We start from the raw sequence: 21,647 nt of genomic DNA on the forward strand, positions 1-21,647 counted from the left end.
GCTGTTCTGGAGATACATGGTAACAAACATCTATCCACATAAATTTTCTCATTTATAATGTTAGTAAGATTGCTAACAATTTATGGAGGCAAACCAAGGCAAACGACTGTGTGACTTTGAATATAAAATAATCATCAAGATAAGATACCCTGTTTATTTTAAATCAAAAATTAGGTCATTATAACATGTTTAATAGAATTAAGTTTAAAAAGGATTTAATGATTACAGTAAAATACGTTTTAGAACCAAACTATTTTATCCACAATTGGGTGATTTGTTTTACAGTTGCTCTATGGATAAATTATTGAGAATTGACATCTGGCAATTCTGGTTTAGTTGAATTGTCACTTTAGAAATCGTTCTTTCTTTTACTCAGACCGCGCGCAGCACAAGCTGCAAATTTTAATCTCCAGTTATTGAAACAATCCTCATAGCTAAGGATTTAACAACAACGGCACTTTAACGTTTTTACCCTTTTTAATATGAGGGCTAAGGTATTTTTCTTTAATATGTGAATTAACTTTCAACGTTTACCGGAAGATTTTTGTCCAGCATTGATATTATATCTTGTTTTATAATTTTACAGTGGCGTAAGAAGCGCATGCGAAGGCTAAAGCGTAAAAGGAGGAAGATGCGTGCGAGGTCTAAATAAGCGGTAAGTTCTAATGTACAAATTACGTTATGCACTTTAAATCAATTGATGAAAAATACTGTACGTATTGTAAAAATTGCATGTTCTGTGATATGTATATAACTTTGTAAACTGTGTAATTGAAGCTTTATATAAATATACAACACGTGTTCTGAAACTTGAGTTCACAGAGCATTCTCCTTATTTCTTGTCTATAGTATGTTTAATCGATAAATATTGGTGTTAATGATAATTACTACCTATATGTATAGATATATTAAACTTACCTTTACTTGTAAGTATTATTTAAGCCAGAATCACTTTGCAGAGTGTAAAGATGCTCAGGTTGTGTGGAGATTTGATCATACTAAGTTATAGAAATTATTGCAGTCTCACTTTTAAGTCATCAATTGCAACTCGTGCATTTGTATCCATTATCCATGTGCTAAATGTCCCATGAGCTTTAAAACCCTCCGAGGCAGTCGTTATCTCCTGTGAGAATAATGTAAAGAATTGGAGGGAAAATTAAATGCTATCTCCACCCTTGTGAATATTTACACAATAACATGAGGACTAAAATGTAGCAAACATTTGAAATAATGGTTAAAGTATTACACTTTATAGTATGCCACTACCAAAGCGTTTTGTAATGAAATTCTGAGATGATAATAATTAAGTTCAAAATTTTGTTCCAGGTACATTCGGATGGTGGTGGATGAATGAAGAAAATTCTAAATTCCCTGCATACTTATGTATCAAATAAAAATTTCAAAATCCAATCAACTGTTTCATTCTATATGCTGCCCCCTCATTTTGTTTTTTAATCTAATGCTCAAAATATTAAGGTCCTGCTGGGTTCCAAAAATTAGGGATACAGTATTAGATCTCTGAATTTTTTTGTCTATGTAGCTCAAATGTCAGTATTTGCACTTTGACTGGGCAATATGTCTAGTCTGCACCAATTGAGAATAAAAGTAACATACTCTTTGTATTCCGTGGTAAAACCTAACTTAAAAAGTACCTTGTTTTAAAATTCGAATTTTTCATTATGGTGTCATTTTAAATTTCATTGGATTATTTTATTTTCTTACAACTCAACGTGTTGGTCTCATGGGTCGCAGAGCAAGTATTAAATGGGAAAAATCTGCGCTATGTAGGCCCATACACAATATCATTTCATCCGATTTTCCAAAATACTTGCCTCAACCCTGGAAATTTTCCGTAAGTACCCATTTGGAGTATTTGGCAATATGGATGATTAAAATTTATTAACTTGTTACTGTTCAGAATCACTTTAATATGATGACCTACTTAGACAAAAGCAGACAGACTGCGAATTAACTAAAAATCCAGATTTAACTATCATTTTCAAGACCTTATTAATTTTCTATACTCTTCTGTTGTAATAGGTCTACGAATTTATGTACGATTGAGAAAAAATAATACGTATTACTGAAGACAAAATTAGCGACACTGTCTGAAACTAATTATTGTGTCCTTTTTCATCAAATCTACAGGAAGGTCCATCCCGAATAGAATGGCTATTGTCTAACGAATACTATAGAATGTGGCTTGAAGAACGCGAAGCTTGGAAAAAGCGCATGTATCCAGAGAATACAACCGTAAACATTGATATAGTTAAACGTTATGTGTTAACCTTCAAAAACAACCATCAACCACCCAAGCCGGTGAAGAAACAACCATTCAGAATGAAAAAGTAAATCATACAACTATTGCAGGAGTTTTCAATACATTGATGTACCTCTCTACTACTTTTTTATCTGCCCAAAAAAACAGTCGACTCATACCCAAAGTTTTGATATCCGAAATTTTCTTGCAGAAAGCTAACATTATTTTTTCTTTATAGATTTGAAGGCATTGGAAGCAAAACAGTCACCAAGCGTGATCCTTCTGACAAAGCCATGGGATATGAAAAGAAAAATAAACAAAAACAAACAGCAAAATAGTATTTGCATATTTACATATTTTTGAATCTATTTGATAAGCCCAGTATTGTATTGACTTGTGTACATGATATTATTTTATATTATATTATACGACTTTATAAGCATATTTGTACACTTTTACTGAATTCAAATACGTTTACATGTTCTTACGATATAATTGCGTATGTTTGGGTCGATTTTACTAGGTATCTCCTAGCGGCTGAAAGGATATTCGAGGAAATTCGGCATACTTGTACAACATAGGCTGTAAGGAACCTTTAACCACTTTCTTTTATAAATCCCACGCAGACGTTGTCACGGGCGATAGGTAGTGTCATATACATTTATTACACACATAATTGCAAATAAATATCTTGAAAAACTAACGCCAAAACACAAGTATAGGCGTTTTCAGTAGTTTGTGCCCAAAGGTAAAATAAAACACTACAATCAACATTTCTTGTGTAAGAATTTTATTAAATTGTTAAAACATTAGAGAATATTGACTTGTCACTTTTATCTAACACTTATTTCTCTTATGTGAAATTGTTGTCAAGCAAGAGATGTGTTTGTATCGAGACTACGGTATGGTTTGCTACAAAATCTTATAAGCTTCTAAGATACCACTGGGTGTGATCACAAGAACCAAAACATAAACCGATAAATCACTTAACCAAATCAGTCAATATTAAAATCACTACGTATGTTGCGTATCACACAGGATCCGACAAAGATGAGTAATTTATAATAACTTCTTGTTACTCAGGAATTATCAACTACCAAAAAGAAAAAAAATTATAGATATTCAGGCAAAAGTTTTGTCAGTCAAAGGATAAAAGCGGGCGTAACTATTTCTAGAAATAAATTAGGAGATACCAACGTGTCGTGCAAGATGCGTGGAATCATTTTTGAAATGTTACTTAATTTTATCATTTTTGGCATATAACACTGTACTTGTTAATATTTGGTAATTCTCATACATAAGTTAAAAACTCAGTTGTTTTAATAATTTTCCACCGATAAAAGTATATTTTAATTTAATTGGAATGACATTAATAGGCATTGTACTTGTAAACACTTTAAACATTATTAGTATTTGTACTTGTTTTCAAGTAGTGGTATCTTCTGTATGGAATATGTAAGTTGTATAAAATTAACCGAATTGGAAAGTAAATGAAGAACCGGGGAAGCCGCCCGTCGGGAACTCGAAATGTTGGCCGCGGTTGAAGAACGCCTGGAATACTACGTTCGGGTCGATATCTGAAAGTGAAAAGAAATCTATTTAACATTTTGCTTGTCTTTTGTGCTCACATTCATTGTATGTTAAATTGACAGTGTGTTGTAAATTATAAGACAAAAAAAAAATAAGTAGTTGATTGTATATATCACATTACATAGGGGACAACAAATATAATTCACGCCCGTAACTCTGAAGGGTAGACATAGACCACGGATTGATTACTAGATTTGGTGCGATCCTGACGCACACCTCGCTTTTTCATTCATAATAGCCGGTTTTAGTCCTTTTGATATTGCCCTTAAGTATTTCTCCAAACATTCACATTTCACTTTCGCAATAAATTAACTTTAAAACAAGTTTAACCCTTAAATGCATTATATAAATACATTCTTCCGCTACTTCATTTTTCCTTTATTATAATACTGATTTTGTATTAAACTGATTTTTTCGGTAGGTTTGGAAAAATCACGTATTTCGGGGTTAGACGTGTTTGTGGACGTGTATGCGGTGTGTGTGTGTGTGTGTGTGTGTGTGTGTGACCTGCGCCGGAGCAGCCGTCGTCGAGGTCCTGTCCGTGGTCGTATCGGGCGCGCTTCTTGGGGTCGCTGAGCACGCCGTACGCCTCGCCCACCTCCTTGAAGCGGCGCTCCTGCTCGCGCCGCTCGCTGTCCGACGCGCCCGCGTGCCGGTCCGGATGGTGCACCAACGCGCGCTTCCTACCACCACAATATCTACTGTTACTATCTACTTAAGATGGTTAGAACTATTTCAATTGTAACACAATTTTTTTTTATAAAAATTAGTAGATTTTTCTTTATCTAAATCCAACTAAACTAGGCTTATGCTAGGATATGATTCACGACAATAGTCGAATGGCGGGGTTCGAACCCTCGACCGCAAGAGCGGTACTCCATACCCCAAAACATTGGGCTATTGGAACTTTATATTGTATACCTGTAGGCTTTCTTGATATCGTCTTCGGAAGCGTTCTTCTCGATGCCGAGGATCTTGTAATAGTCTTTGCGTTTGGACTTCTTGAGAGCGATCTTGGCCTCGTGCAGGAGCTGCTTGTGCTCCTTGTTCTTGTCGATCTTAAGCAGGCGCTCGTAGTCCTTGACGGCGTCCTCGTGTTCGCCGAGCTCGGAGTAGCACTTGGCGCGGCGCAGCAAGGCCTTCACGTAGTTCTCGTCGAGGTCGAGGGCGGCGCTGCACGCCTCCGCCGCTTCCTTTGTCTGGTTCATTTTGGCGCACACGGTCGCCTTGTTGTAGTACAGCTTGGCGTTCACAGTTTTATTGTTCTTGTCCACCTCCAGAGCCTCCTTGTAGAGATTCAGAGCTTGTTGCCATCGACCCATTTTGAAAGCCTCGTTACCTAAAACAAAACATATTGTATTACAATTTTTATACTTATGTGATCGAGTTTGAATAAGAGTATCTTTTCTTAATTACTTAATAAAAATCAGTCATTGAAATATTCACCTTCTTCTTTTTTCTGTTTTAATAGTTTAGCTTTTTTATAGGTTTCCATTGCTTTTTTATGATCTGGTGCCAGTCGTAATACTTGTTGGAAATGCTTGAATGCCTGTTCATCTTTGTCCTGTAAAAAAATAATAAATACAATAATTTGTAAATATTGCAATATATAAACTCGAAACATCATTCACGATTTTTTTTTACCTCGAAATACAGACATAATCCTCGAACAAATATGGCTTCAGTGTCGAAACTATTTGACCGTAAGCAGTCGTTCGCAATTTCTTGCGCCTCTTGGCAACGACCAAGCATTGCCAAACATTCTGCTTTAGTTAGTTTTGCCCTGTAAAAATATTTTATTATATAAGACATAAACTTTTCCTAGACTAATGCACTGAAAAGATTATAATTTTTTAACATTATACAGATATCAGAGAATGTGCGAGTAGATGTATAAACATCAAACACTTGTTAAGACTAAAGTGAAAATTTAATAACAAAAATGTGAGTCAGCCTTACATGTACAAAAATGTATCAATAAGGATATCTGTACAATGACCTTCTTGTGAATGGAACAGACCATAATGATGTTTACACATACAGCTCATTGTTCAAGGCAGGAAGGCATACACTAAGGAAATAAACTTATGTCCAACCATATCTGGCAGAATGGATGTAAATAATTAACCAATTACAATTATTTATTTACACAAGCTATTTACAATGATAGTGAACCAGTTCAAGAGGGTCAAATAGTTTCCAAAATATCCAACAATAATTATTTTTATGGTGAAACTTTATAGTGAACTCCAATAATTACTTATCTGTGGTTTTTAATTGGGAATCACCAGAATATATTCACAGTTATATTTGATATCTCCAACACCAGAAATTGTCTTAGTAGGAAAATTTACTTTTGGTTAAAATATTTACATATGTAATTGTCTATTGTCAACACATATATTGATTGTAATTAGGAACATACAAACTTTTATATAACCTTGATGTCACTGAGCCATGTAACCTTCAGACAATATAATACATTACAATTGTCATTTTCAATTAGATAACATTATTTTCTACACACTTATGATATCAAAAACACTATTAAATAACAGAGGACAAGCCAGGAAGCAACAGTTAAAGATAAGAAACATGTAACAAATTATTAAACTACTAGCTTTCGCCATCAACTCCATCCATGTCGAATTTAAAAAATAACTAAGTAACCAACATGTTCTTCCACAACATACTCTACATCTGTGCCAAATTTCATGGAGATCCGTATAGCCGTTTAAGCTACAAACTCTAACAAACAAACATCCATCCATCCATCATTCTAAACTTTCGCATTTATAATATTAGTAAGAAGTAAGATATAAAATATTAAATTAGTTAATGAAGGTACAAATATAAACTTACTTGGTACTTGAAGGACTGTAATCAAGGCATCGGTCCATGCAAAAGACGACTCGGCGATAATCTCCAGCATCCAAAGCCCGTTGTGCATCCTCGTTCAGTCTACGCAGGGTTTCAAGTGCACGTCTCTCACTTGTTACACAGTCTGCTCCACCAAGTTCACTAGCTCGTTGGGCTGCTTGATCACCACCAAATAGATCGCCTGAAATGTACATATAATGTTTTAAATTTGTATATAGATATTAAAATAGGTTTTGTAAAAATGCATTTTAAAATTAATGGTTTCTACATAATATTATATTTTACAATATACCCAAAAAATTTATAATAAATCATATAACTCAAATGACAATCATTTGCCTGCAACACTATTAATGTGGAATTAAAAACAATTTAATAAGTAGCCTGTGTTTTCTTGCACTTGTTTTACATCTGTACAAAATTCCATCAATATCTGTTAAGTCATTTGAGAGATATATATAGTAACAAACAAACATACATCCATACAAACTGTCCTATTTTTAATACTAACATGAATAAATATATAAGTGCTCCATTTAAAATGTACAAACCTAGAGCTATGCAGCACTTTGTGACACGTATATAACCTTTTGTGAATGTAGGATCTAATGCAACAGCTTTTTGAGCATCTTCTAAAGCCTTTTTATACATGCCCATCATCATATAACAGGCGGATCTATTTCCATAGTATGATGCATTATCCGGACATAGCTTTATGGCTTCTTCATACATTGCCAATGCACCTTTATAATTTTTAAATTTGTACAAATGGTTACCACTTTCTTTCTTTTCTTCGGCCAGTCTATAACACATGTAAAGAAGGAAAATTTTAATAAGCAAGCTTTATTTATCAAAATGACAATGCAATTTTTCTTCTTTGCATTGTTAGATTATTTAAGTAGTGGGCGATTACATTCACATTTATTACAATATAAACACAATTAAAATTTAAATTTTTATTTCAATTACGAAATAATGTTAATCACCCTTAAAGCATATCATATATTCCTTAGAAATAAATATCAATATGAAAAAAATAATTCTTTGGAACTCATTAGACAAGAATTCTTAGAATGTAAATACATGAAATACATCGAACTTTTTCATTCACCCACATAAAGACCCAAGTTACTGTACTACAAGTAGGTCAAATGTCAAGGTACTGAATAGTTGGAATATGAAGAACCATCAAGATTAACAATATTTACTTCATGATTTTTGTAAATAAGTAGAAAGAATCAGAAAAATAAACGAATTTTCACTTTAACATAAGTTCACTTCAAAAAAAAAAACAAGTTACCTTTCCGGACTTTTTGGAACCAAATCGTCGATTGTTAAATCCAATTCCACTACTTCCGGCTCTGCCATTTTTGCTGGTTATAATATCAAAAGGATATATTTAAACCTAAAATATCCTCTGTTATTTTGACGACTGAATCACAAAAGAAAGAAAAAGGTCTCCTACTTGTATTGTCAAAATGGTGTTGGGAGTGTAAAATAATAATGGACATGAAGTTGAATAGATTAAAAATATTCAACCACTTTAATATTACCCAAAAGTACAAAAGCATTGGCCAAACAAAAACCTATTATGAGGGCGCCACAATCTCCATTGATATTGCAACACTTTAAACTTAAATAAGTCAATTTGTCAATGTCATTTAAAAGTTAAATCCAGCATTTTATACTTTTCGTTCGTTTATAGCCCAAACAGTTTTTTACCCGCAGCTTTCTTATTTTTACAGCATATTAATTCACCAACTTCACAAACTCAAAAAATTGAACCCGACTTCGATTTCAAAAAACATTTGACAATTCGACGATGTCAAATGAAGTCAGATGTCAATTCCAAGGCCGTGGAAATAATTTTTTTAAAGAAGTTGTTGCCATTACCAAAAATTAATTGAGAAAAAGCAATTTGAGCGATCTAATATTATGATACTATTTGAACTACTTAAAGCGATAATAAATAACAAATGAGCGATAACAAATGAGCCTGAAATTCTTTTTACTTAAAATGTATGCTTAAGATATAACATTTGAAAAGATTTAAACTTTATCTTTACATCAAAATGAATACGTTAAGTTAAATAAAATTTCTTCTTCTTCTTCTTTGAAAAAAGGTTCTTTGTAAAAAATGAAAGCTGAAAATAGACCCGTAAAAACTGCAAATCTAGTTGCTATTCAGTGATAGTTAGCTACATTTCATTTAATCTTCAGTATGCATCAGTCGATATTATCTATACAACAATAATTATCTATACCTCTTTGATTAAAAAAATAATTAGTGTTGTCAATTGTCATAATGCTGTTGTCAAGTCCAAAGTCGTCGAACATTTGATAACTGAGTTGTGCCGTTATTTCTACGTTATATGCACAATAATTTATTTATGGCTTTATTCTTAACTATTTCAGAAGTATTATATATTTTTAAAAGTGATACATAATGGGCGAAGCTGTCTTGTCGGGAAATGAACATTTTTATAATAATGGTGAAATAGAATGGCAGCCTTTAGCTTTAACTTTAGTCGAATATCCTAAAGGTATATTATTATATCGATCTTTGATAAGGGTATATTTAATGTGAGGTCCCAAGTAGGATTTATGTACCTCGAACCTGCGTGTTTAAAAAACTTTAAAGAAGAACTTTCATACATACAGTTTATGTTTACAATGTCAATGTCTCTGCTTCAAAAATGATTTCGATTTTAATATGTAATTTTCCAGGTGATTGGATTGGTAAAATCTTTGCACTAATAAGTTTGGCTCCCTTTGGTATTGGCGCCGGGTTTGTAACACTAATTTTATTTAGACGTGATCTGCACACAGTAAGTTTATATTTATAACATTTCTATTTAACTTTTTTTAATATACTTTAAATATATAAACATTGTATTTCAGATAGCTTTCTTTTTTGGGACTTTAATAAATGAATTATTGAATATAATATTAAAACATTTAATATGTGAACCAAGACCACTTGCAAGAGGTCATTTATATAATGAATATGGAATGCCATCATCCCATGCTCAGAACATATGGTTTTTCAGCTTTTACGTCTTATATTTCTTTATCATAAGGTAAGGTTTTATATTTTTTTGATGTTAAAATTATTACACAGTAGAGAAAATTGCCTACAATATTGTTTATTTACTGGAAGGAAGAAGGTTCTGGAGGCCCAATTTTATTAATTTCTTTCTAACACACCTGGAATGTTATAAAAAGATAGCAAATTAATGTGCTTTTGAAATAGACAGAAAAGTGAAATAATTCTTCTCTTAAATATTTGTGAAAACTTTTTAAGTTCTTGTAGATGTATATGGGCAGCATTTTACAGGTCAAGTTCATTGACAATGTGCATTCTTGAGTCATTTAGATGTAGGTCTTGAAGCAATATAATTTTTAAATGTAGTACTAATATAATGTTTTAATAATTTCAGATTACACCACATAAATAATAATAGTATAATTTCTGCTCTGTGGAGAGTCATCATAGTTGGTGGTTGTTTCATTGTGGCTGTGCTTGTGAGCATTGCCAGAGTGTACTTGCATTATCACACTGTATCTCAAGTAGTGGTTGGAGGAATCATAGGATTTTTGTTTGCAACAACTTGGTTCATTGTTGTGCATAGGGTTCTAACACCATTATTCCCACAACTAGTTTCTTTGTAAGTTTATTATTTTTTTTATATATTAAACATCAACAGATAACTATTAAGAATAATTAAAAAATTTCAATTATAATCTTTTAGTACTTAATAATTATTTCCTGTGTATAAATCTGGCAATATGTAATTTGTTTTACTTGATAATTGGTATATCTCATGATACATATTACTTACTGAAACTTTGTTAAAATTATCTTTTTGTTTTAGGAAATTGTGTGAAATTCTAATGATAAGGGATACAACACTAATCCCTAATGTATTGTGGTTCGAATACACAAAGTCGCGACAGGAGGCGCGCGCGCGCGGCCGCAAGATGGCGTCCTTGAAGACGACGCAATGACGCTACGCCTGCGAGCGCGCGAGCTCTGCCGCCGCGCCGAAAAAACGGGCGTGACGCTTCGCTGCCGCCGCGGCCATCGCGCTCATCGGCGGTACTGTTTTTATTATATCAGAACCTTTCTCTTTAATCTTTTCCTGAGATACGCTTTTATTTTTAAATTTAAATTGTCATTTTCCAATTAATAACATATAGTGACATGTTAGTTTTATGTAACAATTGATGTAACAGAAAAAAGAAATGCAATAATTATGGATATGATAAGAATAGCCTGGCAGCTTGACTTGTGCATTTTATACTGACAATTTATAAGCAAAATATGTAAGAAGGACTAGCACACGTTTTGAAGGTTGTGTCATAGGATAATCATAAATTTTAAAAAAAGTGAAACTACAAAAAAGATAAGTAAGTTTAATAAATATTGCTGTGTTGTATCAACTTATAAGAAAAACAATTTGGTCCCAATTTTGCAATAAACATTTGTAGATGATTAGATTTAGGCATTAAAATATTTCATAATAGTTAATTTCTAATAACTTAATGCTGTAAGATTAAATGATAATTCAGCCCATAACTCAGATTTAACAGAATATTATGTACATATTTCATGGATTGTAGGTTTAATTTGTCGGTTTTTTGATACACTATGCCAATTATGGTAAGAACATCAAATCTGAATTGTTAATAGCTAAAAGATTTAGTTGATATGATACAGCAGTTTAGAATATGTAACATGGATTTTAAAGACCCTTACTGCCTTTACATAAATTTTAAAAAATATAAATAGATTTAATATAATTTTTTTATGTAGAATGTTGAATGTACTAATTAGCTGCCTCAAATAACCAATATTCATATAAATATTTTATGATAAAACAATAAAAAAATAATAAAAAAGTTGCCACAAACATAATGATTACCATAACCATATATTGTAAGAACAAATAGTAAAAAAATAGTGATTTATATTTTTTTACATAGTAATGTAATTTTTTATTAAAATATATGAATGTTGTCATATACAGTAATAAATAGATTTTGGGAGTTGACTCCACATCTTTGGAGAGTTGAATATGCTTATCTTCATATAAATCTGTCAATTGATTTATTTGTAAGAATTACGGCCGAATATTGAAAAGAATCTTAACACTTCGCTTCGTAAGCGCTGCTTACAATCTGACAGACGTTACAATATTAAATGCACTTTGGAGTTTAAGCGTGGCCTTATCATTTAAGATGTTACATATTTTAATATTGTTTCAGTATTCGGCCGTTAGGAAAATATTAGATAATATATTTAACCAAAGTAAAATAATGCCTTCCAGTAACTTTTTGCTGTTGTTCATTGTTTGTAAATTTTTCCCTATATGTTTAGAATTATCAAAATAGTAAAATTTGTATTTTATTTATCCGTATGTCATTATATTATAACTGGTACTGTGGCAGATTTTCTTTTGAAATTGCTTATTATGTTTTATTAAGAAATGAGGATAAACACCAGACAAAATTGACAATACCTCTATGATTAGGTCCCAGTATCTTTAAATAACTTCTTCAGCTAGTATAGTTTAGATTGAATACTATTGTTATGCTAGCTTACGTCAGTCATATAGTTTATTAATGTTGTCTTAGATATCCCTAAATAATGTAAGTAGGCAAATTATTTTTAAATGAGTCTTAACATCTTACTGACTTCGGTTATAATGTTTTTGACAATGTCGAAGATCTCTTGCTAAATAAAGCAAAATAACACATGAAAATTAAAAAAGAAATCATTTAAACAGAAAACCATAAACTGCCTACTTTTTTATGTAAGGGATGTAAGTCTTTGCAAGTATGTGTATATAAGTTTTTTCAGTCTGTGTGATCTGTAAATATATTTGATCTTAAATGTATATTTAATTCGTTTTTATTGCGTGCATATTAGCAACTATTAATGAAGTAAGAGATGATAAATAAAAATGTTAAAGATTGATATGTATGTAAAAATGTTCCACGTATTCTCTTGTTTATAGCAAGGTATGTTTTATCTTTTTTTATTGGAAATAGTCTATGATATGGTATGCTCAACTCATTTTACTTTAAGCATATTATTATTAGAATAATCATTTAATTATTATAAAAAATATAATTATTGACAGAATAGTACATGCAAAGACTATATCATATTTAACGTTTTTCCCTTCAAATTATAATCTCACTTGCATAATACACAAAAACTTAGATTTATTATTTGTAAAGATGTATTTGCAAAATGCAAGATATAATGCAATTAAGAAAAATTAGGTAATACTAAAATACATGAATTTGAATAAATTTGAAAGCTTTTGTTTGGCTTTTCCTAATGTAATTGATATATGTGGATGTCTTCCAGAGATGACCAATTTCAACTTACAAAAAAACAATTTTTCAATTTTTTGCAAATACATCCTTCTAAGCCAATTAAGGAAAATTAAACTGTGGAATTATATCAATCAAATATATTTACTATTAAATACTATATAACAAGCATATATACATATTTTATATATGGCTGTTATTTTAAGTATTGCAAATTTTTTTAGGGTTTTGAATAGTGATTTATTTTATTGTTCAATATAATGTATTTATATGAATTTGATTTTTATTTACTTACTAGCTGTTCCCGTACGACTGCAACCGCATGAAATTACAAATTACAAATGTCAAAATGACATGACATAATGACAACCAAGCTTCCTTGATGTTGGCAGCAACTTATGGTCTCTTTCCCACATTAGGATTTTATGCAAAATATTAACACCCTAAGTTTATGGCGTGAAAATATATAGCCTAAAGCGTGACATAAGTGTAGGGTTTTTTATTAAAAAATAATTATTCAAAAATATGCTGTAATTGCTGACATCTTAGACAACAAAGAAGTGTGTGTTTACGCTTTATTATAATAGTATAGATTAATTAATCATGTTTTCTCAAGTTATGGAATTACAAAAGCAAAATACCTCGAACTATTTTGATCACCTTTAATAGTGTAGAACATAAAAGTTTCAGCTGATGCCTGCCTGCTTTCAGTTATATTATAGTATAGTAGTTTTTAAGATTTAAACAAGCTGGTTGCATTTTCTTCATGACTTGCTAATACTTCGCCTGTGTAACATCTTTACTGACCGGACTCATTTTATTAGCTTCATCAGCTTTAAAATCAAATATGTTTAACAAAAATTAATAGGAAAATTCAGGTGGCCAAGGAGTGAATGTAGAATTTAATTGTGCTTACCTGAGCTCAGATCCTCTGTTTGAATTGACTGATTGGATTGACTTACTTCTACTAAGCTTTCCAACCATTGCTGAGAAATAAATAGTTATTTTTGAAATCCTCTACATAAGTTTAGCTAATCATTAGTAATAAAGTCTGACACACCTTGTTATATGGAATAAGTCGATTGGTTTTTTTCATAAATGCAAAATTAGCTTTTTGACCCAAATCAACCAAATGTTTAGTCACTTCAGTTGTAGACATGGCTTTGTTCAAAACACCCTTTAGTGTTTGTGGGTCTTTTTCGAGCAAACTGGGGAAAAGTATTGCAAGAGGTTTTTTATCCAATCCATTTTCACAATCTACCTGCAAAATCAAAATAACCTAGAGGCAAAAGTATGTCACATCTCACCATTTTTTACCTATTAATACAATTTAAAACATTCTACTAGTCTAGTAGACTTTGATATGTTTTCTTTGAAAAAATAAAAATTATACATTGATTGAAAACTTGGATTCTATTCTTTTGGTTTAAAAAATATATTACAAGTTGCAGTACTTCCTCTTCATCTAATTTTTCATTTAAAGTTGACTGGGGTTTTGAAGTTTGTAAAATGTCTACCCATTCTGAATCCTTTGCTAACAATGGGGACACAGGTTTTATAACATTTCCCTTCTTAGTAGTCCGACTTCTAAAAATAAGTTTTAAATTATAACATCTTGTTAAAAAAAATAATATTCAACTATGAAGTGATCTATATTATTTTGAAGAAAACACCCTCTGGTTCTATCATTCGTATAATACACTCAGAGATGTTTTTGTAAATGTATGTGTGATAAAAAGTAGGCCTAAGTGTAGGTTTTGTAGCATGTATAAAACACTGATGAATAATAATTAAAAATGTAGGTACACATTTTTTAAAGTTGAATTTGAAAATGTTTTACGCTTAGATCTCTTCAAATTTTTGTTAGTATTAGTACTATTCATTTCTTCAGTATGATAACAAACATTTTGATAGTTTTGTAGCTAACATTTTATTTATAAATAATATTGTTTACAATTTTCTTGGCATTGACATGTTACAGAAGTCTAACAATGCAGTCAAATATGTAGATTACAAATATAATTTACATTGTGTTTTTAGTCCACTATTTTTTTTTATCCTATGGCATAGATTTAGAGTATATTTTAAAAGAACACATAGACTACTTTTGTTTTTTTTTTAATACAATGGTGATGGAGTCGCAGGACAAATCTAGTATCACATAAATCAGGTACTACATAAAAACTACTGTTAGAAATTGGCATTAAAGAACATACAAGTAAATAAAAAATGGAGATAATGTAGTTAGGTTTCTATAATGGTAGAAAATTGTATTTACCAGCATGAGACTGCTCTACAGTTAAAATTAAAACAAGAACTGAATTAAACCAGACAGAAGTGTTGGCAATTTTTAATTTCTAAGCAACCATTACATATCGTACACATTCTTTAAAATATGGTTTATTTTAATAACAAACTGAACCCAAAGAGAAATGATTTTTATTTACAAGTTCCAGTTATTTTTTCTCTTAAACTTCATTCGAAGTTATTGCTAACATATTAAAAAATCAGGAATAAAATGGCATTGTTATAAACCCTTATTATTGTTTACAATATTTGTGGTATAAGAATATTCTTATGAATAATCATCATCCTCATCATCGTCAGGTTTAACAGTGGGAGGAGGCACATAGGGCTGTGGTACACCTTCAGGTCCCACCAACCCTTGCTGTTGTAGTAACAACCACTGTTGTTGTTCCTGTTTTGCTTGTTCTTCACGAGCCTAGAGATATAAATACAAAATCATTATGTTTATTACTACAATCTGCATTAACTTAATTTTTTTAATAAAGAAATACAGATAGCAATCAAGCTAATTTGATTTCATACAATACTTCTATTCAAACAGTATGTTACCAATTAATCACAATTCTAAATGACACAATATTATGCCATTACTTGAAAAACATATCATAATATAGAACTTTTTGTATATTGTTTAGTTTTTTTTTTGTGTTAAGTGAATTTGTCTATAAAATACTGTCTGCAAGAGGTGTACTACAAATGTGTTCTTACCTTTGCAAAAAGCTCCTGCTGTTGTCTTAATAATTCTTCTTCAGGTATTCCTAAATTTTCCAGGCGGGTACTTTGCCTTCTTCTTTTAGCAGCTACAGCCTTACAATCCTTTAAAACTGCTTCCGCTTCCTCAGTGTAGTCACTAAACCCTAATCTGTCTAAAGCTGTGAATAATATTTAGACCTATATTAGCATTAGTTCTTTTTGATTCTGAAATCTAAGAGTTTCAGAAATACAATAAGTAAGGAATAATATTTTTACAATGTTTTTATTAGTAAAAACGATAAGATGTTATCTGACTTGCAACAGTTTGTTGACTGAATAGACTAAGTATGTACAACTAAATATAAATAAATTAGCTCTGGGAAATACCTGTAAGTACATGTTCCGCATTAATCGTTTTTTTATTACTTTGATTACACACTTCATTCGCTTCTGAACTAATAAGATGTATAAATTCTGTACAGCAGTTCAAAATCAACTCCCTCGACTCGAAGGCAATACGAACGGAAGGAACTAATTCCTTTATCATTTTATTAATGCTTGCTCTAGGAAGCGTAAGCTCATCTTCCTCCGAAGGTGGAGGGCATAATTCTCGTTCTGGACTGCCCATTTTTGTTCCTTCAGGCTGTAAAATATTATTTTATTATATTAATTTAAACGTTAATTAAATTAAAAGTAAATAGGAAATTTACAGTCTTCTTCTTGATTCTGGTATCACGTTTAAAATATTAAATATTTCGTTTTCTTTGTTTCAGCCCCAAAATCAACAACAATTTTATTATAATTTATAGTTTGACATTGACATTTGTAAATGATAACTGTCATATGTCATGAAGTCGCAGTTACTCTATCGGTCTTTGGTTATTTTATCTATGCTAAATAGTGAAATAAAGCCTGGTTCACATTGTGTCAGTACAGAAATCCAGTGGCGATCGAACTCTGGCACAATTCTTACTGGTGGCAGTACACCAAGGGATAATACGGATACGGGATTATACGATTAGAAATTGGTGAAATTTGAAAAGGAGTTTCAACCGCTTTCAAGAAAAATCGATGCAGTTTTGACGATTAGACAACTTACACTGGACAGGACTCATAAAGTAAATACTATCGACACATCAATACATCAATTCCAGAGCCAGTCGTTACGTACTGTAATAATGTAAAGCAGGCATAACACACTAGTTTACTAATCAGCTTATGACTAATGGCCAATTTCACTGGAAGAGAAAATAAAATGTATTCTGTGCTTGTGGTCTATGGATTTCGTAAACACTTTGGTCTTGTCACTTTTCTTTAATAGGTTATATTTTATGTTTATTATTGTTCATCAAGGGATAATTAAAAAATATCTATCTTAGATATAATCTAAATGAATTGTTTGCATTAATATCAATACAAAATGGCTTTAACTTTTACTGTGCAAGCTGAATGTGGAATAACTAAAGCTCGCGCCGGTTTAATGAAATTACCGCACTGTGATGTCCGAACACCTGTATTTATGCCAGTTGGAACCCAGGTCTATAATAATTACCTTAAAGTATATTTCTTCAATATGTTAGTAAAGAATTATATACATTAATTTTAACTATCAAACTGTTTCAGGGCACAATGAAGGGTTTATTGCCTGATCAGTTGTTGGCTTTAGATTGCGAAATCATTTTAGGTAACACATATCATTTAGGTAATCGTCCTGGCACCCAGGTTCTTGAAAAAGCTGGAGGCCTTCACAAATTCATGGGTTGGAATAAGGCACTTTTAACTGATTCAGGAGGTTTTCAAATGGTTTCATTACTAAAACTAGCAGAAATTAAAGAAGAGGGTGTTAAGTTCAAATCTCCATATGATGGATCGGAAATAATGTTGACGCCAGAAAAGTCAATTGAGATTCAAAATTGTATAGGTAATAACTTATACTTTGTACAATTGCGTACCTTAAATATTGATAAACAAAATTTTTAAAAGCTTTTTTTCACGTCAATAGGTGCAGATATTATAATGCAACTAGATGATGTGGTTCAAACAACATTTCAAGATTATGACCGTATTAAGGAGGCTACAGAGAGAACAAGTCGTTGGCTTGATAGATGTCTAAAAGCACACAAAAGACCGGATGAACAAAGTATATTTCCAATTGTCCAAGGTTTGTTAAATAGCGAGTTGAGGCGTAAAAGTGCACAAGACCACATGACCAAAAATGTTAATGGATTTGCAATAGGAGGACTTAGGTGTGAATTTATTTTATTATAAAAAAAATTTAAAATCCAAGTCAATCTAGGATTGCTGAAAACATTTCAATGCCATTAATTATATAGCACTGAAAATCTGTAAGCATATATTTATAAAGGGAAATGAGACCCCCCTTAAACAAGACATAATAAAAAATGTGTCATATATTATATATTAAAATTGTCTTTTAATGCCTTCATTTTTTTACAGTGGCGGTGAAGCAAAAGATGATTTCTGGCCAATGGTCAGTTTGGGTACTGAGGTATTGGATAGAAATAGACCCCGTTACTTAATGGGTGTAGGCTTGGCTGTTGACTTGGTTGTATGTGTTGCTCTGGGTGTTGATATGTTTGACTGTGTTTTTCCAACAAGAACTGCTGTAAGTATTCACTTATGAAATTAATTTGAGCTACTTTAATTGTTGTTTTTTATTTTATTTTTTATATTACAGAGATTTGGTTGTGCTCTAGTCAATAAGGGCCAGCTTAATTTGAGACATAAGAAGTATTTAACTGACCTCAATCCAATTGATAAAGATTGTACTTGTTCAACATGTAAGAATTATACAAGAGCATACTTACATTGTATAGTGTCAGTTGAAACAGTGGCTTGCCATTTGATTTCTGTACATAATATTGCATATCAGGTAATTTGATTCTTTACTACATTTTATTGTTTATAGTTACTATTGCTCCAGTAAAGTAATTGAATATCTCCCTATTAAAAGTAATATATGTGATGTAACTTAAATGTGAAATATATTTCAGATGCGGTTGATGAGAGCAATGCGAGAAAATATTATTAATGGAACATTTATTCAGTTTGTGAAAGCATTTATGAAGGAGGTTTACCCTGATTTAAATTTCCCAAATTGGATTATGAATTCATTACAATCTGTTGGAATAAATTTATTGGACTAAATATTTTTTTATTAAATACTAGCTTTCACCCATATGGAGTAAAAAAAAGTAGCCTATGTATTCTTCCAGACTATCCTCTATATTAATGCCAATTTTCATCAAAATATATTCAGCAGTTTAGGCTATACACTCTAACAAACATCTATCCATCCATCTTGATTTTTGCAATTTGAATATTAGCAAGGGGTAAGATATTTGTATGATATATGCTGACAAATTAGTTGTCCATTAATCATGTGTAGTTATTAGCTACTTCGTAATTCCCTGGTGATCTGCGGTGAGGTTTTAACTCCCTCCACTCTATCTTTATAATTATGTATTTTGAGTACCAATTAATATCAAATACCTGAATTAGAAAGTAAATAAATATGATATTTTAACCCCCACTAGTTATATTTAACATTTTTTTTTTTGAATTCACACCTTTCATGTGATTAATAGAGAATGCCTAACTAAACCAATAAATTAACAGAACTTTTCTTATGAGAGCATTATGACACAATCAAGTGTAATTTAAAGATTTTTTAATACATATTAAACAACTTTACATAAACTCGTCCGAGTCATTACCATCATAGTTAGTAGTCATATTCTCTGTTCTCATTAGGGTTGCATAACTTCTTAATTCTTGCTCTTCCTTTTTGCGTTTTTCCTCTTCTTTTTCTTTTTCCTTCTTTTCCCTTAGCAATTTCTTTTTGTCCTCTCTCTCTGACTTGTCTCTATTTTCTCTTTCCTGTCTTAAATCGGGAAATGCTTCCCTCTTCGTCTTTTGTAATCTATTTATAATTTCATTAGATCTTTTAGCAACTTTCACTTTCCTTACATCTTTATCTCTATGAAAAGCTACTTGACCCACCTGTAAAATTAAGATATTTTTATTTCTCATAAAGGTTACAATAGTGACTAGTAAATTGTCATTCATTTTTCTGTGTTATAGAATTTTATTATTATTTTACTTCACTTACATCCATACTTGGTGTTTTTTTAAGGTTTGACCACATAGTATACACTATATCTATGTCATTCATTTTGTTCCCCATTATAGAATTGGCCTTTACTAATTGACATGCATCATCCAAAACAGAATTTGGGATGTCATCTATTGTTTGATCCTGAAAAATTTATGAGTTTTATTTAATCTTTAAATAATAATCATGTATTCTCAAAGTAAGACATTATCACCATCACTAACTAAATGTCCTCACTAAGGGCTTGTCTACACTAAGCATAGGGTAGCTAGGCTATAAAGTAAGAAATACAAGGAGAAAATGTTGTACAGCTAACCCTTTGACAGGAAGAGACTTTGTATTTAAACTGATAATAGAGACATTTTGCTAGAATCAACTTCTATATGTAGAACAGGAATAATTTATTTTTATCAAATAGAAACATGAAATGTATGCATAATTAACTTACGGGTGCTAGACGCAGATAAACATGGGCTGATGATACTTTATCCACATGAAACCAAACATCTTCAGGCCAACCCCACTTAATTAAGTCTTCATCTGAAATTTTTTTTATTTATATGTAATCGAAAATGCTTTCTCAACTTGGGGAAATGGGGTGCTATGAATAAATTAGTGTTACACTTAATTTAATGAAAAATGTATTACATTTAGTAGTTACTAAGGTAGTTACTAAAGTAGTTACTAAGTAACTTCCTTGGAAGTTTCCAAGGAATATTCAAGACATAAGATACACAATGGTAACAAATTGTACTTAGATTTCTTTCTCATTGGTAAATAGGAATGAGGGATATTATACCTGTAAGAAACACTTACTTTCATGTTTATCAGCACCCATGAACAATGTTACTGGTGGAGCAACTACGCTGCTAGTAAAGTAGAATACCATGTTTAATCCGTATATTTTATCGTCCAACTGAGTACCTATAACTTGTAGAGGTTAGATACATTCAGGTTATAAACGCTGGAACGTTTCTTTTGTGGTACTTTATTGAGAAACAAAAGATATTTTCAACGGAACATCTCATATAATATTTAAGGGTTAAACATTTTTAAGAATTTAGATTGCAGGTATGTATAATCGTACAAAGATCAAGACAAGAGCAGATAAATTATTTTGAATATTTATGACAGTTATAGTATTTCTCATCATTTTATTTGACAATTGTTGACAAATAGCTTGACAGCATACAAACATTGACATAAAAAGTCAACTGTAATTTTTTTAAATCCTGTGATTGAAACGAAAATAAGCAACTGCAAAAGACGTTCTGCCAAAAAAAATAGCCGCAAATGAATTCATAAAGTTAACTTAGATCGTAAAATTACTGATATTTTATCTAGGCATATTGATGCTGAATATTTTATTGTTAAAATATTGAAAATATATTATGAAGGTACCATTATCATATGTACTCTTTGAACTTTCTACTTTTT

At 31.2% G+C, this 21,647-nt stretch overlaps 6 protein-coding genes across 8 annotated transcripts; 3 read left to right on the forward strand and 3 right to left on the reverse strand.

The window, feature by feature from the left end:
• The first annotated feature begins 1,630 nt into the window (after nt 1-1,630).
• Nucleotides 1,631-2,704, forward strand: LOC106099604. Its single transcript, XM_013278190.1, has 3 exons — nt 1,631-1,852; nt 2,149-2,348; nt 2,499-2,704. Exons 1-3 carry the CDS (start codon nt 1,742-1,744, stop codon nt 2,596-2,598), a joined length of 411 nt encoding a protein of 136 aa, XP_013133644.1. The 5' UTR covers nt 1,631-1,741; the 3' UTR covers nt 2,599-2,704.
• Nucleotides 2,705-3,027: 323 nt separating this feature from the next.
• LOC106099602 (dnaJ homolog subfamily C member 7) lies at nt 3,028-8,493 on the reverse strand. The gene is made up of 8 exons (XM_013278186.1): nt 8,031-8,493; nt 7,282-7,532; nt 6,713-6,911; nt 5,495-5,633; nt 5,297-5,414; nt 4,772-5,189; nt 4,358-4,533; nt 3,028-3,837 (listed from the first exon to the last, which is right to left on the reverse strand). Exons 1-8 carry the CDS (start codon nt 8,096-8,098, stop codon nt 3,731-3,733), a joined length of 1,476 nt encoding a protein of 491 aa, XP_013133640.1. The 5' UTR covers nt 8,099-8,493; the 3' UTR covers nt 3,028-3,730.
• A 550-nt stretch (nt 8,494-9,043) lies between these two features.
• LOC106099872 (dolichyldiphosphatase 1-like) lies at nt 9,044-11,177 on the forward strand. The gene is made up of 5 exons (XM_013278553.1): nt 9,044-9,273; nt 9,458-9,558; nt 9,632-9,810; nt 10,171-10,398; nt 10,606-11,177. Exons 1-5 carry the CDS (start codon nt 9,177-9,179, stop codon nt 10,736-10,738), a joined length of 738 nt encoding a protein of 245 aa, XP_013134007.1. The 5' UTR covers nt 9,044-9,176; the 3' UTR covers nt 10,739-11,177.
• Nucleotides 11,178-13,713: 2,536 nt separating this feature from the next.
• Nucleotides 13,714-16,897, reverse strand: LOC106099864 (protein Dr1). 3 transcript variants are annotated; one of them, XM_013278544.1, is made up of 8 exons: nt 16,786-16,897; nt 16,463-16,718; nt 16,091-16,254; nt 14,916-15,797; nt 14,518-14,662; nt 14,136-14,336; nt 13,992-14,061; nt 13,714-13,908 (listed from the first exon to the last, which is right to left on the reverse strand). In XM_013278544.1, exons 2-4 carry the CDS (start codon nt 16,701-16,703, stop codon nt 15,651-15,653), a joined length of 552 nt encoding a protein of 183 aa, XP_013133998.1. In that variant the 5' UTR covers nt 16,704-16,718; nt 16,786-16,897; the 3' UTR covers nt 13,714-13,908; nt 13,992-14,061; nt 14,136-14,336; nt 14,518-14,662; nt 14,916-15,650. The 3 variants fall into 3 exon arrangements, with proteins under 3 accessions (XP_013133998.1, XP_013133999.1, XP_013133997.1); XM_013278545.1 differs by having other exon boundaries at nt 14,530-14,662; nt 14,882-15,797; XM_013278543.1 differs by having other exon boundaries at nt 14,882-15,797.
• A 476-nt stretch (nt 16,898-17,373) lies between these two features.
• LOC106099863 (queuine tRNA-ribosyltransferase) lies at nt 17,374-19,243 on the forward strand. Its single transcript, XM_013278542.1, has 6 exons — nt 17,374-17,612; nt 17,699-17,996; nt 18,078-18,321; nt 18,533-18,701; nt 18,774-18,968; nt 19,090-19,243. Exons 1-6 carry the CDS (start codon nt 17,496-17,498, stop codon nt 19,240-19,242), a joined length of 1,176 nt encoding a protein of 391 aa, XP_013133996.1. The 5' UTR covers nt 17,374-17,495; the 3' UTR covers nt 19,243.
• Nucleotides 19,244-19,749: 506 nt separating this feature from the next.
• LOC106099530 (coiled-coil domain-containing protein 25) lies at nt 19,750-21,364 on the reverse strand. The gene is made up of 4 exons (XM_013278094.1): nt 21,027-21,364; nt 20,659-20,750; nt 20,208-20,354; nt 19,750-20,098 (listed from the first exon to the last, which is right to left on the reverse strand). Exons 1-4 carry the CDS (start codon nt 21,097-21,099, stop codon nt 19,787-19,789), a joined length of 624 nt encoding a protein of 207 aa, XP_013133548.1. The 5' UTR covers nt 21,100-21,364; the 3' UTR covers nt 19,750-19,786.
• Nucleotides 21,365-21,647: the final 283 nt, after the last annotated feature.

Source organism: Papilio polytes, unplaced genomic scaffold (assembly GCF_000836215.1).
Source record: "Papilio polytes unplaced genomic scaffold, Ppol_1.0 DF824102.1, whole genome shotgun sequence".
Taxonomy (NCBI): Eukaryota; Metazoa; Arthropoda; class Insecta; order Lepidoptera; family Papilionidae; genus Papilio; species Papilio polytes.

Coding starts and splice junctions, on each gene's coding strand:
- LOC106099604 (XM_013278190.1), top strand. CDS start 1,742: ATGGGTCGCAGAGCAAGTATTAAATGGGAAAAATCTGCGCTATGTAGG. Junction 1,853..2,148: donor CTCAACCCTGGAAATTTTCC/GTAAGTACCCAT, acceptor TCAAATCTACAG/GAAGGTCCATCCCGAATAGA. Junction 2,349..2,498: donor CAACCATTCAGAATGAAAAA/GTAAATCATACA, acceptor TTTTCTTTATAG/ATTTGAAGGCATTGGAAGCA.
- LOC106099602 (XM_013278186.1), bottom strand. CDS start 8,098: ATGGCAGAGCCGGAAGTAGTGGAATTGGATTTAACAATCGACGATTTG. Junction 7,533..8,030: donor GTTCCAAAAAGTCCGGAAAG/GTAACTTGTTTT, acceptor CATGTGTTATAG/ACTGGCCGAAGAAAAGAAAG. Junction 5,190..5,296: donor AAAACAGAAAAAAGAAGAAG/GTGAATATTTCA, acceptor GTTTTGTTTTAG/GTAACGAGGCTTTCAAAATG.
- LOC106099872 (XM_013278553.1), top strand. CDS start 9,177: ATGGGCGAAGCTGTCTTGTCGGGAAATGAACATTTTTATAATAATGGT. Junction 9,274..9,457: donor TTTAGTCGAATATCCTAAAG/GTATATTATTAT, acceptor GTAATTTTCCAG/GTGATTGGATTGGTAAAATC. Junction 9,559..9,631: donor TTAGACGTGATCTGCACACA/GTAAGTTTATAT, acceptor ATTGTATTTCAG/ATAGCTTTCTTTTTTGGGAC.
- LOC106099864 (XM_013278544.1), bottom strand. CDS start 16,703: ATGGGCAGTCCAGAACGAGAATTATGCCCTCCACCTTCGGAGGAAGAT. Junction 16,255..16,462: donor TGCGGAACATGTACTTACAG/GTATTTCCCAGA, acceptor TATTATTCACAG/CTTTAGACAGATTAGGGTTT. Junction 15,798..16,090: donor AGCAGGAGCTTTTTGCAAAG/GTAAGAACACAT, acceptor TTATATCTCTAG/GCTCGTGAAGAACAAGCAAA.
- LOC106099863 (XM_013278542.1), top strand. CDS start 17,496: ATGGCTTTAACTTTTACTGTGCAAGCTGAATGTGGAATAACTAAAGCT. Junction 17,997..18,077: donor TGAGATTCAAAATTGTATAG/GTAATAACTTAT, acceptor TCACGTCAATAG/GTGCAGATATTATAATGCAA. Junction 18,702..18,773: donor TTTTTCCAACAAGAACTGCT/GTAAGTATTCAC, acceptor TTTATATTACAG/AGATTTGGTTGTGCTCTAGT.
- LOC106099530 (XM_013278094.1), bottom strand. CDS start 21,099: ATGGTATTCTACTTTACTAGCAGCGTAGTTGCTCCACCAGTAACATTG. Junction 20,355..20,658: donor TTTATCTGCGTCTAGCACCC/GTAAGTTAATTA, acceptor TAAATTTTTCAG/GATCAAACAATAGATGACAT. Junction 20,099..20,207: donor AAAAAACACCAAGTATGGAT/GTAAGTGAAGTA, acceptor TTAATTTTACAG/GTGGGTCAAGTAGCTTTTCA.